Source organism: Sceloporus undulatus, chromosome 2 (assembly GCF_019175285.1).
Source record: "Sceloporus undulatus isolate JIND9_A2432 ecotype Alabama chromosome 2, SceUnd_v1.1, whole genome shotgun sequence".
In the NCBI taxonomy this organism is placed as follows: Eukaryota; Metazoa; Chordata; class Lepidosauria; order Squamata; family Phrynosomatidae; genus Sceloporus; species Sceloporus undulatus.
Window position 1 is genome coordinate 167,197,043 of NC_056523.1, and position 13,188 is coordinate 167,210,230.

Here is a 13,188-nt window from a genome sequence, read left to right on the forward strand (position 1 = left end):
CTGAGCTTCACGCAGAAAACACAAAATTAACGTAGATTATTATTCTTACTTTAAAAAATCCATGCAGGTGATACCACAGGTACATAGAAATATATGTACACCTTACTGTTGTGCTGCTGCTTGTGTCATAATGACTCAAACTTAAGGTAAATGAAACAGAGCTTCCTAGCTGTTTCCCACAATGCCAATTTCACATTACTAAAGATCTTGTGCAAGTGCAAAGATAAGCACTTTTGGGTGCTTTTATGTGGCCATTAGCTGGTCTTGCTTTTCTCCTTCAGAAGTCTCATTCTTCACAGGACTTGATGTACAGTTGTAAATAATGATTACAAAATCCTCACTATGCTTGGTTAATGAATGCATTACTTTTTGGGTATTGTTTTTTGTAAGTATATATAATGTTTTTGAAGAAACTCTTTCAATGTTATCACAAAACTATCAGGGTTTTCTTTTGCCCTGAAAAACCCATCCTTTAAATTTGGACAAAAAAAGGGGGGATTAGCTTTTACATCTTTAGCACGTTGTCAAAAAATTCCTGAAAGTACAACTGGTATTTTAATGTATTTGTTGCATTTAGGCCTTGCCTTTCTTACAAGAAGATGAGGGCATACACTATTCTCTTTCGCTCTCTCTCTCTTTATCTTTGCAACTTCCCTGCAAAGTAGGTTATCCTGAGTGGATGTCATTCATCCCAGATCACCCTGCAAACTTCATGGCTGAGATCTTGATTTCCCCCGTTCTAATCCAACACTAACTGCCTGTCCGTGTTGCTTTTAAAAATGACATTCTGGAGTTGCCTGTCAGAAATCACAACTTGTGCTTCAGCCATCCCAAAAGTGGGCCGCTGCACATTTGGCCAATTCAGGGAAGAGTTTTCTCTAGTAGTACTGCTGCTAAAGCATGAGGAGTGAAAACGGAGGAGAAAAACACCCAGAAATGTCAATAGAAGCCTCATTCCATGGAGCCTTTTGGAACATCTGAAATTTTCAGACATAAAAAATACTAAAGCCTGCTTGCTAAGTGTGCTTCTTTGAATTATGCACTTAAAATGTTTTTTTCTGTAGCTTTCTATCTGTGGAGGTGGTATCTTGTTTGCAATAGATGCCAGAAATGTGGTGCAATCAGCCTTTGCTTGGTAGTAATTTATTAGCCATAGTTCCATAAACATTTCCAGCAGCTGCAGGGATTGAAGAAGCAATTTCCGCACTGCTGAACTAGCAATTTCTCCCTTAATCACCACTGTGATGTCACTGGCTCTTGCTGCTTGGAAAATGTGCTGACCATGCCATGGGTTTTTAAAAGGCACATCAATAGAAGCAGCCACTTCAAAAATAAACTTTTATGTCCACCTATGTCGAAAGATCCCCCAAAAACATTATTTGAAAAAGACATTGTGATGTGCACACTAGTCCTTGGTGAACTGATTTGGATCAGAGTGATTTTAAAAATAAAGAAAGAATGTCAGTGTTTTTGAACAGCACACTACTGACTGGTTGTTTAAACAATTAAAACTCAGTGGGTCTTAGCAGTGGTGTCACTAGGGTTGGCATCACTCAGTGCAGTAACTCATGGTGTCACACATGCACACTCCTGTTGACTTCCTCCCATACCACACCATACACCTTAGTCATTTTTTTTAACTAATGTTACTCATAAATGGTAATTTCTATATATCAGTAAATGTAATGGTAATACCTGTGACATAAAAAATTAGCAAAATTGAAATTATACCTTTATATTACAATATCATATGCACAGTTTAAACATCTACATCATTTCATGTTTTAAAGTGAACATTTAGTAAGATGAGATGTTTTTAAAGAAAATTTTAAAATAATAAAAAATTTAAATTTTTAAATTTAAAGTTTTTTTAAAAATTAAAAACCTAACGTCTCTCCTTTCTCTGCCCACTGACCCTCATCCTATTCACTCCATCTCAGCATTTTGAAGAGATGAAGGCAAATGCCACAGCCTGTTTCTTCCAAAAGGCAGATGAATGGGGAGCAGTAGTGTCACCCCCACTTAGGATATCACCTGGTGCAGATGGCACCTCCCACATCTCCTAGTGACGCCCCTGAGTCTTAGTCAGTAATGGAACAGAGCAGGTAGGGAAAGGCTAACAGTTCATTTGTAGAAGCAGACTAAAAATATAAACAACCCATGCTCTTTTGAGAGCTTTGAAAAGTACTTTTTAAAAGCGCACCTCCCAAAATTACCCAGCCTGCAATTTTTCTAGGTTCTGGTCTTTTTGGGGAGTGTTACCCAAACCTCTCAGTCTTTGGCTTTGCTTTTTCAGAAGTAGAGGATTCAGTTAGAGCTCTCAGGATGAATCTAGGAGACATGTCCTATGTAAAAAAAAAATGTCCTTTTCTACAGTTGGACCTTTGTATCTGCAAGGGATCAGTTCTGGACCCCATCTCCTGCAGATACGAAAAGTGTGGGACCTCAAGTCCTGTTGTCCCTAATGGTGATGCAACATGTGTGTAGCTGCATGCACACAACATCATTGGGGATAACAAAGCTTGCCATCCACAGATGCTTAAAGCACCAGATGGCAAGCCTGCGGATTGTGAGACCCCACTGTACTTTTTGTTCTGGGCAGGAGCCATCAAGCTTCTAGCTTACAGTTGCAAGGGGCTCCTTTCAACTTGCTGTGTTCTATGTGCCCATTCCCTCATTTTAAAGGTTGTGTTTTTTGTTTTTGAGATGACATCTGAGCCCTGGGAAGCAGGCATTTGAATTGAGTCGTAGCCAGCCGAGCATTACACCTTCAGCCATGGTGCACTCTGGCAGAGAAGACCATGGTCCTCACCTGATCACCTTGGTTTCCTCATGCTTCCCTACTCTTGCTTGCACAGTATTCTGCGAAAGTTAGGTAGCTACAACCAGCCCCTGCACCATTTTCTTCTTGTTTGCACACCAGAAATAGAGTCCTTCTCTTTGCTTCAGTGACTATGGAGTTTGGACATCATGCTTCCAGAGACAGTAGTGTTTCCATCAATTCTGTGCATTCTAAAGGGGCGGTGTGTAGAGGGATGAAATGTGTTCCATTAATCGTCACAACTGTCTTCCAGCCATACTGTCTTAAGTGGCTGAATGAAGTGGTAGTATGAGAAACAAGAATTCCTCCTGCAAAGCATTTGATACAAGCAGAAGAATAAAGATTTGTCCACCTCAGTCACTTCATCTGTCTTGTCGCTTTTTCTCGTTTTCTCCCAGTTTTGCTCTAGAGTAGTGCTATTCAAAATAGCGTTCCCTGGACTGATGGTGATCCACGAGTCAGGGGCTTCTTGTCCATAGAGAGTTTTCAGGAAAGAAAGAAACTGTTGTAGCCAATGAATATAAATATGGCACCAGCCCCTGGCACTAGGCAGGGGGATGCCTGCCCCCCCCCCATCAGATAGCACAAGAAGCACTTCTCTATAGTTTTTAGACACTGAAGTTAAAAGATACAGAAGTTAACATTCACTCCCAGAACAACCATTCTGTTTCTCTTTGTTGCCAAAACAGCTGATTTCCCCTCAAGACTTTTGCTGGCCTTATGCCCAATTAAGCAAAGAAGAGTTGATCAATTTGTGACAGAACAAAGAATGTCAGTTCCTCACAAGAAATAATGTAGCCAAGCCAAAAGCCATTGGTATTGAGTTAATCTGCTGACTTCCACCTGTTCTACATTCTTTTCTTCCCCTGCTTTTCATTGTGAAGATAAGGAGCACATCCTGCCAGACTTAAGATACTGGCCCAGGACGCCTTGGTGGGAACTGTCTAGAGCAGCGATGGCGAACCTTTTTTGGTCCACATGCCAGGGGGCAGGACTTCCCCTCCGTACTTTTCCTAGCGCCTAGCTGTCTCTGAGAGACATCTAGAAGCTGGGGAAGGTTCGGAAGTGCAATGGTCACTTGCTGTTGCTCTTCCTCCTGCCCTTCCCCTGGCCTCCAGCTGTCTGAGAGACAGCTGGGGGTCAGGCAGGGCCTATGGGGGGGAGGAATGGGCACACACCTTATTTCCCCCCCTCCCATGGACCCTTCCTGAACCCCAGCTTTCTCTCCAGAGGCAGCTGTGGGTCAGGAAGGGCCCGTGGGTGGGGGAGGAGTGGGTATGCGCCCTTTCCTCCTCCCCTCCTGTAGAAAGATTTTGATCTGTCTTCTATAGAGGAGGATTTCACTCTTTCCTGCTTGCTATATCTGCTTAGAGAAATGGGACAACTGTCAAAGGAATGGTTTTCTGTTTTCTTTTTCTGGATGCACACAAGGTGTGAACTACCAGTAAATCAGTTACCTGAGGCCTAAACTCAAGTTCCTAGAGATGATGAAATTTGTCCCATGAATTTAAAAAGCTCTCCCCTCCCTCCTCTCAACTGTCATCTTCTGGCCTAGAGGGAGTGAAAGGACAGGCCCAACGCCATCGGGCCCGGCCTTGATTAAGAAGAAGAGCCCTCCCTCCAGTCCATCTACCTTGGTCCAGGCCTCAGAGGGAGAGAAGAATGCTGGACATGATCCCCTCTCTCCCTCACCATTCCCTTCTCCTTTTGTGTCGTGTCTTTTAGATTGTAAGCCTGAGGGCAGGGAACCGTCTATTATCCCCTCTGTTGTAAGCCACCCGCATTCCCAGTGATTGGGTGACATATAAATAAATCCTATTAATATTATTATTATTTAGGTTGTGAAATTATGCTACAGCAGCTCCCTGCACTCCTGTTGCTTTTTGCAAACTATTTTTGAAAACTGAGCTGAATTTAAGAAACAGTTTGTTATATTACTTGACCCACCCAAGAGTTTCTTCTGTATTCCTGGAACTGTTTCCCCAAACACTTGTGGACCATTACTTCTCTAGTTAATTATAAGTCCAAACTTAAGACTTTTTTGTTTACAGAAACATTTCAGGCTGCGGTTTGATATTTTTGATATTCTTTATATTTTTGAGAATTCAGATAAGGGTATATTGTTTGTCTCTTGTTTTATAGTTTTATAGTTATTTTAATGGATAAATTGCTTATTTACTATATTTTGTATTTTATTATTTTTGATTGTATGCCATTGGCAGGTTTTATGTTGTTTGGATTATTCTGTAATGCACTGTGCAAAACGTACTGAGTTGTATAAATAAACACTAATAATAATAGTGATGATGATAATAATAATAATAATAAAATTCAGTTGTTCAGGGAGAAAAAATATCACATTTTTGTATATCCTCCTTGCCTTATGCTAGATCTTTGGATCCTGACCTTAGTGCCTAGAACTTTACAGATGCAAAGATAGCATTTTCTTCATGCCATGGACAGTAAATTTCTATGTTGTTGTATTTGTAATACTCATAAATATTTGTTATTTTCCATAATAAACCTGTTGGCATGCACTCATTCAAGTAATTTTACCATTAGTTTGGACTTTAATAAATTCAGTTAAATTACACTTTAGAAGATTTCTGTTTAGCTTTCATTTTAAGCAGAGATGTATAACAGAATTATTTTTTTGTTTTTGAACAGACTTCTAAGAAATCCATTTTTTGTGTTTTTAATTTTTTGATCTATTCTGCTCCTACTCTAAATTGCCTCTTCCTTCAGATCTCTGATCTAAATGTACATTTTCTTGAGGTCTTTGGCATAATTCTTTAAACTTCATTTCCATCTGTAACACAGTTTCAGTAATTTGAAATCTTTATTTGTCTGACTTAATTTCTTGCTAGCTTTCCATCTTGCCTGTTTCAAACTGGCAACTTCTTAGATGTAGAGAACATTTTTTCATATATATTTTTGTTGTTTATAAAATTGGTTAAAGCATATTGTATGCCAATTGTGCTTTATAAGCGAAAAGAAGGATTGCAATATGTATGGTCTTGGCGAAGAACTGGGCGAGGATGGCAATGGGTGTGTTTTGTTTTGGCCACACAAAGTTAGTCACTTTATGTATGGAATGTATAAATTAATATAATAGCTGCATTGTTCAGATTTCAGATTACAGTGGTACCCCAGGATACGAATTGACCGCGTTACGAAATTTCCGGGTTACGAAAAAGTTAGATTGGAAAAAACTGTTCCGGGATACGATGCTTTTTTTCGGGTTACGAATTTTTTTTCGGCGCGAAATTCAAACGCGCGGCTTTCCAGCGCTAACGGAAAGCCTTTTCGGGTTGCGAAATTACTCGGGTTACGAACGGAGCGGCGGAACGAATTAATTTCGTAACCCGAGGGACTACTGTATTTGCAAATGCTTTCAGAATGGTGGGAATAATTCTTGAGTTTTAGACTTAATCTTGTTGGCAGGAGTTGCTGTGTTGGGCAGAATAAAGTCAGGGAGAAAAACACTAATCTCTGAATTATTTCAGTTTCTTCACACAGTGATGGAGACAGCGATGCTGAATTTACGGAACCTCTTTGACCAACTGATGCGTCAAGCAGAAATTCTGAATGAAGGCAATGAATACCGTAAGTTGTCACTTTCTGTGGACATGTGGTGGTGACTGATGTTACAGAAACAGAAAACTGGTGACTGTTTGAAGGCCATTTCTTGCTGTGTGATTCAAAGGATCTCTTGAATAGTTTGGTGGGAGTGAGCTTTTCCAGATTTTTAGATCAGCCAATTAACATGTGTTAACTGATTCTATAAGCTTGATCCTTGGGATATGCTTTTATTTAGAATATCAGCTTGCAAGATTTGTACAAAGTGGTTTCTAGGCAACAGTACAGAGCATGTGGTTAAAGCATTATGGTTCCAGTAGTTAGCTTATCTGTTGCCTCAGGGACATGATATTTTATTGCCATGTACCTTGACAGGTCTTAAAGAGCCCAAGGGAAGTCTGTGCTGTGTTACAGAATAATGGCATCCGTAAATAATAGGGTGTGGGGTGTGGAGGATACTGGCTAGAGGCAAGTTTGTCCAATCTGTAGATGTAGTTTTGCAGGATAGAACATTTATATTCCCTTTAGGCACTGTTAAGTAGCTAAAAGGAAATTGGCTTTTTCCTTTCAAATCAATATTTGTATAATTATCTAGCTGAATACAGTTACTGGCCAGACATCTATAATACTAATCTACATCTACTGAAGCACATTGTAGCAGTTACATTTAAATTCTGCTGTTGAACGTCTTTCTGGTGTGCTAATCTGTGACCATAAAATAATCTATTCTCAAGTTAATTATAGCTGCAGTTCTGTTCTTGTTATGACAGTTGTCAGCAAATTCATATTTTTATTTAAATTGCCTTAGTTATATGCCTATGTTCTGATGCGTACTGTTACTGGACATTAGTCAAACTGAGGCCTGTTACAGACTGCCAAAATAAAGCTGCTTTGGGTCTCTTTGGAGGTATGCTATTTAAATGACGCATGGGTCCTAAGAGTCCGGAGGTCGCGCCAAAGACACACTCCATTCCTAAGCACTGAAGTGCAGCTTTGGTACAGCTTCCGGATTCTTAGGATGCATGCATCATTTAAACAGCATACCTCCAAAGAGACCCGAAGCAGCTTTATTTTGGCAGTCTGTAACAGGCCTGAGATGCTAAACTAAAATCCTTAATTTGGAAAATGGGGCAAATGGGCCTGATACATAATTTTAACTTTCTTGCACGCCAATCCTGTGCTTATTTACTAAAAAAAAAAAAAAAAAAGGCTGGGGGAGTATGACTTGCCCAAGGACACCTAATGGGTTTTCATGGCAGAGCATGGATTCGAATGCCAGTGCCCTGGAGTCCCAGTCCAACAGTTGAAACCACTGCAGAAATGTTGGTTCGCTCTACTATCTTTAATAGGGCTTATTGCCAGGTAAGCATCCATAGGTTTGCACACACACTCTGGAGTCTGGGCAGTCTTACAAATGTATTCTAAATCCAAGGTGGGCCACTGAGGCCTGGGCACACAAACTTCTCCTCCCAATCCACCATAGGATGCAACAAGTCTGAATTTTCTAAACATTTTGTAAAATATAGGAGTTGAGATGTAGTTCATTTCTATCTTTTAAAAACATTGTTTTTCACTTGAACAAGGTTGGATTTCTAGTTCTAGACCAGTCCTGGATACTTCAGTTCTCCTTGTTTTGACCCTTTTCTGTGTTTTTCAGCAGGAGAAGCCACATGTGAGCCACACACCCTCCCAGGTTCTAAATAATTAGTTTTGTGAATACCCTGCACTGAAATTATATTGTAAGGAGACAGTATTGATGAGCAATGATTTTAAATGGATTGTGTACAATATATGGTCTTTTTAGATTTTATCCAACTGGCCAAGAACTTTGAAGAATTCAGGAAAAGGTGGCAAAAAATGGATCATGAGGTTGCCAAATACAAAGATCTTCTAATGAAAACAGAAACTGAGCGTAGCGCTCTAGATGTAAAGCTGAAACATGCCCGAAACCAAGTGGATGTGGAGATCAAGCGAAGACAGCGAGCTGAAGCTGACTGCGAGAAGCTGGTGTGTATAACATTATTTCAACATGTCCTAACAAAGTAGAGCCCCAGCCTCCTGTGAACTCCATCCCACCATTCTGACATTGGGTGCCAACCTTTGTTTCATTTTGCCCCCAGCATCCATATGCAAAGCATTGTAACTGAAATGAAATTTTCCCTGCTGATAAGGCAATTGTCACGTAATATTCCTGATATTAGTGATCTAGCAGCAATGGTGTAATCTCTTTCTCCCATTTCATTTTCCCTTATGACCCTAGTGCTCAGGCTGCAAAGAATGGATTTCTATGAAAGCAGGCATAGCACAAAAGCCACTTGCCATCTTAACCATGATCAAGTGATTCTTCAGAGCTTGCACTTCAGATTAACTTCCTTCTAAATTTTTCTATCCTGTATGGTTTAGACTATGAACTTTGAATCGAAAGCTGTGAGACTCCCCTGTAAAGGCAAATATATGGTAGGGGGAGACTGGCAAATAGTTATGTAAAGGTGGTCACCTGGACTCTGTTTCTTTGTCTCTATCATCCTTTTACTTTTCTGTACTCCTCCTTCCGTCTTTGCTCTGTGTTCAAAGTTCTTTGTGTATTTGGCTGAAAACTGCTCCTGTTAAGAAAAACTTGGCTAAGTGTACATGGCCAATTGCTCCTCCGCCCTTGGGAGAGAATGAAGGACACAGGCAAACAAGCAGTTCCCTTTGAACACTGCTGAATGCTGCCTTAAGTGTGTACAAATTTCATTTGGTGGCAGCTGGCGACTTCCATGTTACTGGGGTTGGTGAATCTGCTTCAGGTTTTATTCTGAGCTTTAAGGAAGCTATCTAGGATTGTGAACCCATCTTTGGGATAGGGTTTAGCACTTTTAATAGCTCTTTTAAAGTTTAGACTGAAACCCAGAGCAGATTTATCTTGCCACCAATGTATAGAAGCCACCAGCCATCGCTGTTTCATGTGCTCCAGTCCCTGATGTTTGGGAGGTGGGAACTAGATAATATTTCTTGCATTGATTATGGGAGGCAGGGAAGAGAGAAATATGTCCCTGCCTTGACATATAGCATCTGGATCTGCCTGCTGGTCTTAGTTGCTAGAAACTAAATATAAAGTATGAAGGAGGCATACTTCCAGATTGAAAGCAATGGCTTCCAAGTCTGAAAGGAGGCAAGAGAGTCTTGTTTGCAGTTGCCATATTGTTGTCCATGTTTCTGTAGGATACCCAGTTTAACCTGTCAGCTGCATTTTGAGGCTAGAGGGCAGACTTTCAAAGTAGAAAAGGATGAGTATTTCAGCCAAATGTCCCAATAACCTTTATCTTTTTGATGATTTAGCAGTCACCAGACTAAGTCTAGGAAATTGACCTGTCCTCACAGAAACTTCACAGTTTTGTTCATTTGGGTCTGGACATTTTCCAAGTCTCATTCCCACCTCTGCTACAAGAGCAGTATTGATACCAACTTAGAAAAGGGATAAGGAATCAAACTGAATTCAGCCCTAGGGAGAATCATTACTGTAAGACACCTGTCCAGGGAACCTGCTGCAGAGTACTCATCTGTTGTGGCTGAGTTACCAAATTGAGCTTGGTTAGGATTCAGACCCTGAGCTTTTCATCTCCTGGCCATTCATTTTTGAGATGCAGTCTATGTTCATCCAACTGTCTGTTGTCCTGTTTCCTCTTCTAATTCCTCTGTTGCATTGATTGTACTGCAGACCTTAACCTCACACTGGATCTCCTGTCTCCTGGACTGTACTGTTACAGAAATATGTGACATGACATCACCACATCATACATTTCTTCATCCTGTTCCACTTGATTGGCTTCCATGAGGCAGACCCATTTCCATAACAAAAGCAAAACATCACAGTAAAAAGGGGGAAACTTAATACAGTGGTTGATTCTAGTTTCACCCTTAGTGACAGAGAACAATTCATGCTGTTCTTGTGAATGAGTAAAGGAAGCAGAGAGGGGATCCTTCTTACATGAACTGAGGTGCAAAGTCTAGAATCGGAAGGGGTCGCATGGGCCATTAAGTCCAACTCCCTGTTCAATGCAGGATCTCCAGCTACAGCATCCCCAGTAGATAGCTATTCAGCCTCTTTTTGAAGATCTTCAGAGAAGGAGACCCCACCACCTTCCATGGCTGAACTGCTCTTATGGTCAGGAATTTCCTTCTAATGTTAAATTGGAATCAACCCGTCTGTAACTTAATAATAATAATAATAATAATAATTTGTTTTATTTATATACCGCTATTCCAATGATCATAGCGGTGAACAGCAAGTAAGTTAATTAGCAAGTAAGCTAATTTTCCCCCAACAGTCTGGGTACAGTGGTACCTCGGGATACGAAATACCCAGGTTACGAAATTTTCGGGATACGAAAAAATCCCATAGGAAAACATTGTTCCGGGTTACGAATGTTTTTTCGGGTTACGAAAAAACTTTTGGTGCTTTTTTCGGCTTTTTCGCACGGAATCGCGGCTTTTCCCCATTAGCGCCTATGGCAATTCGGCTTACGAAGGCTTTTCGGGTTACGAACGGTGCCACGGAACGAATTAATTTCGTAACCCGAGGCACCACTGTACTCATTTTAGCGACCTCGGAAGGATGCAAGCCTGAGTCGAGCTTGGGCCCTTTTGCTGGTCTTGAACTCGCAACCTTGTGGTTTTGAGTGAATGGCTGCAGTACAGGCATTTAACCACTGCGTCACCAGGGCTCCTGTTTTGGTGACACTTGTTATATTATAACTTAAAACCATTAGACCTGATCCTACCCTTTGAGTCAGCAAAGAACAGACCTGCCCCCCCCCCCCCCCCCCACTCTGAGGTATCTAAAGACTACAATTATGTCAACACCCACAGTATTCACCAAGGTGAACATGCCCACCTCCTTCAACCTTTCCTCATAAGTTTTTTTCTCCATACTTGTTATCTTCCTTGTTGCTATTCTCTGAACCTGCTCCACCTTGCCTGTGCCCTTCTGAAAGTTAGGTGCTGGGAATTGAACACAGAACTCCAGATAAGGCCTGTCTAGCCTAGAATATAGTGAGAAGTATTACTTCCCTTGATCTGGATGTTCTTCTATCAATGCAGGCTAAAATAGCATTCACCTTCACTGCAGCATCATACTTAATACATAAGGCTGGCAATTTAATTCTATCTGAGATAAAGCTACTGTGTAGCTTGCCACAGTGTTGTGTTTTGTTTTGGTGACACTTGTCATATTATCTCTGTATGTTCTGTTTATTTTAGAGGTGGCCCAGTGTGATTATGGGTTCTCCCATTATCTGGGCAACACAGCTGAGGAGTATAGTCTTTCCTCCAGGTAAACAAAGGGTTAATGATGTGATGCTTTATGTTATTGTTGGCCCCCCTTACCCATGGATTCCTTATCCATGGATTCAACTATCTATGGCTTGAAAATATTTTAAAGATATATAGATACCAAATAGCAATGCTTCATTTTGCCATTTTATACCAGGGACGTCATTTTAGTATTCAACTGTATCTAATGGGACTTGAGTATCCACGAATTTTGATATCCATGGAGGATCCTAGAACCAAACCCCAGCAGATATCATTGGCCCACTGTACATTTAATGGGGGGATGGGGGTCAGCATCATGAAGAAACAACAAATCACAAGAGGAAATTGAAGATAATCAGTCAGGAGAAGTGTGGAACCTCAGAGATGTTTTCAAGATGAGAGGTTATAAAAACATGGTGCCATGAGCCACAAGAGACACTTGGAGACTTTGATAATGATGGAGAAGTAGGAGAGGTGCTGCCTGCCTCACTGTCCCTTGGGAAGCTTGGTTGTAGGCTGGTCAGAGAAATCCAGACTCCCAACTTTTTGTGAACATCCGAAGACCCAGAACATTTGTCTCGAGTAGAACAGGAATGTTCAACTTGTCATGTTGCGGGGGGTGGCTTTCCTGCTCAAGAACAGGAGTAGGAGCGGAGCCTATTATATAGATATCCTCATTTTGAACAATTACATCATTTATATCAAAGTCTGGAAAATGCTTGTTCTGGGGAATTGTGGGAGGTCCTACTTTGTAGGAGATTAAGCTTATGTCCTACCTCCTGTCACTTGAAGGAGACATTGCTTGTGTTTGCTGCCCCTTTTCCTTGGAGCAGAAAAAAAACTTAATTGGCATCTAAACTAATTTATGTGCACTAGCCATTCATTGAATGCATTAGGGAGTCAAGAAATGTTGTTTGGTGGGTCTCTTGACAGGTGGGAAATGTTCAGTTTTCTTTTGGTCAGCCTAATGTGGTAGAAACCATTGTGACTGGCAAACAGAATTGATAACATACCAACAAATTGCTTTATGACTCAAAGAAATCTATTTGGAGTACCTTATCCTTTAATGCTAGCTAGCAATTTGATCCTGAAAAATCTCTTTGCTGCTGCTTTAAACTAACTCGATGCTATCACTTGAGAAACAGGTATGCATCTTTTTGTAGACATTAATATGCTGTTGGTGTAGTGATGCTTCTCAGAAGGCAGTGTGTATTATGAGCGGTCTGTCTCATAAATGCAAAGTGAGACTACTTTTGATGTTTCCTAACTTGTAGGAGCGACAGATCCAGCTGATCAGAGAGCTCCTCATGTGTGATTCATCAGGCAGTATTCAACTGAGTGAAGAACAGAAATCAGCACTGGCTTTCCTAAACAGACCTCAAACTTCCCTTGGTGGAAATAAAAGGTAGGCTAAGTTATATGTTAACCTTGATCCAGGGTGTCTTTTTAGGTGGGTTACCCTGACGTAGGGTGCTTTCTGGGGACATTGCTCT

The 13,188-nt window shown here is 40.8% G+C and overlaps 1 protein-coding gene across 3 annotated transcripts in view; it reads left to right on the forward strand.

Moving 5' to 3' along the window:
- RACGAP1 (Rac GTPase activating protein 1) overlaps nt 1–13,188 on the forward strand; it is a 48,581-nt gene that overhangs the window by 12,781 nt on the left and 22,612 nt on the right. The window contains exons 1-4 of one of the 3 annotated variants that reach the window (XM_042453726.1): nt 4,231–4,252; nt 6,328–6,427; nt 8,205–8,407; nt 12,970–13,100. In XM_042453726.1, the coding sequence (XP_042309660.1) occupies nt 6,343–6,427; nt 8,205–8,407; nt 12,970–13,100 (419 nt within the window). In that variant the 5' untranslated portion in view covers nt 4,231–4,252; nt 6,328–6,342. Of the gene's footprint in view, nt 1–4,230; nt 4,253–4,764; nt 4,937–6,327; nt 6,428–8,204; nt 8,408–12,969; nt 13,101–13,188 lie in introns of those variants that run through there. The other 2 variants (XM_042453728.1, XM_042453727.1) reach the window with 2 other exon arrangements.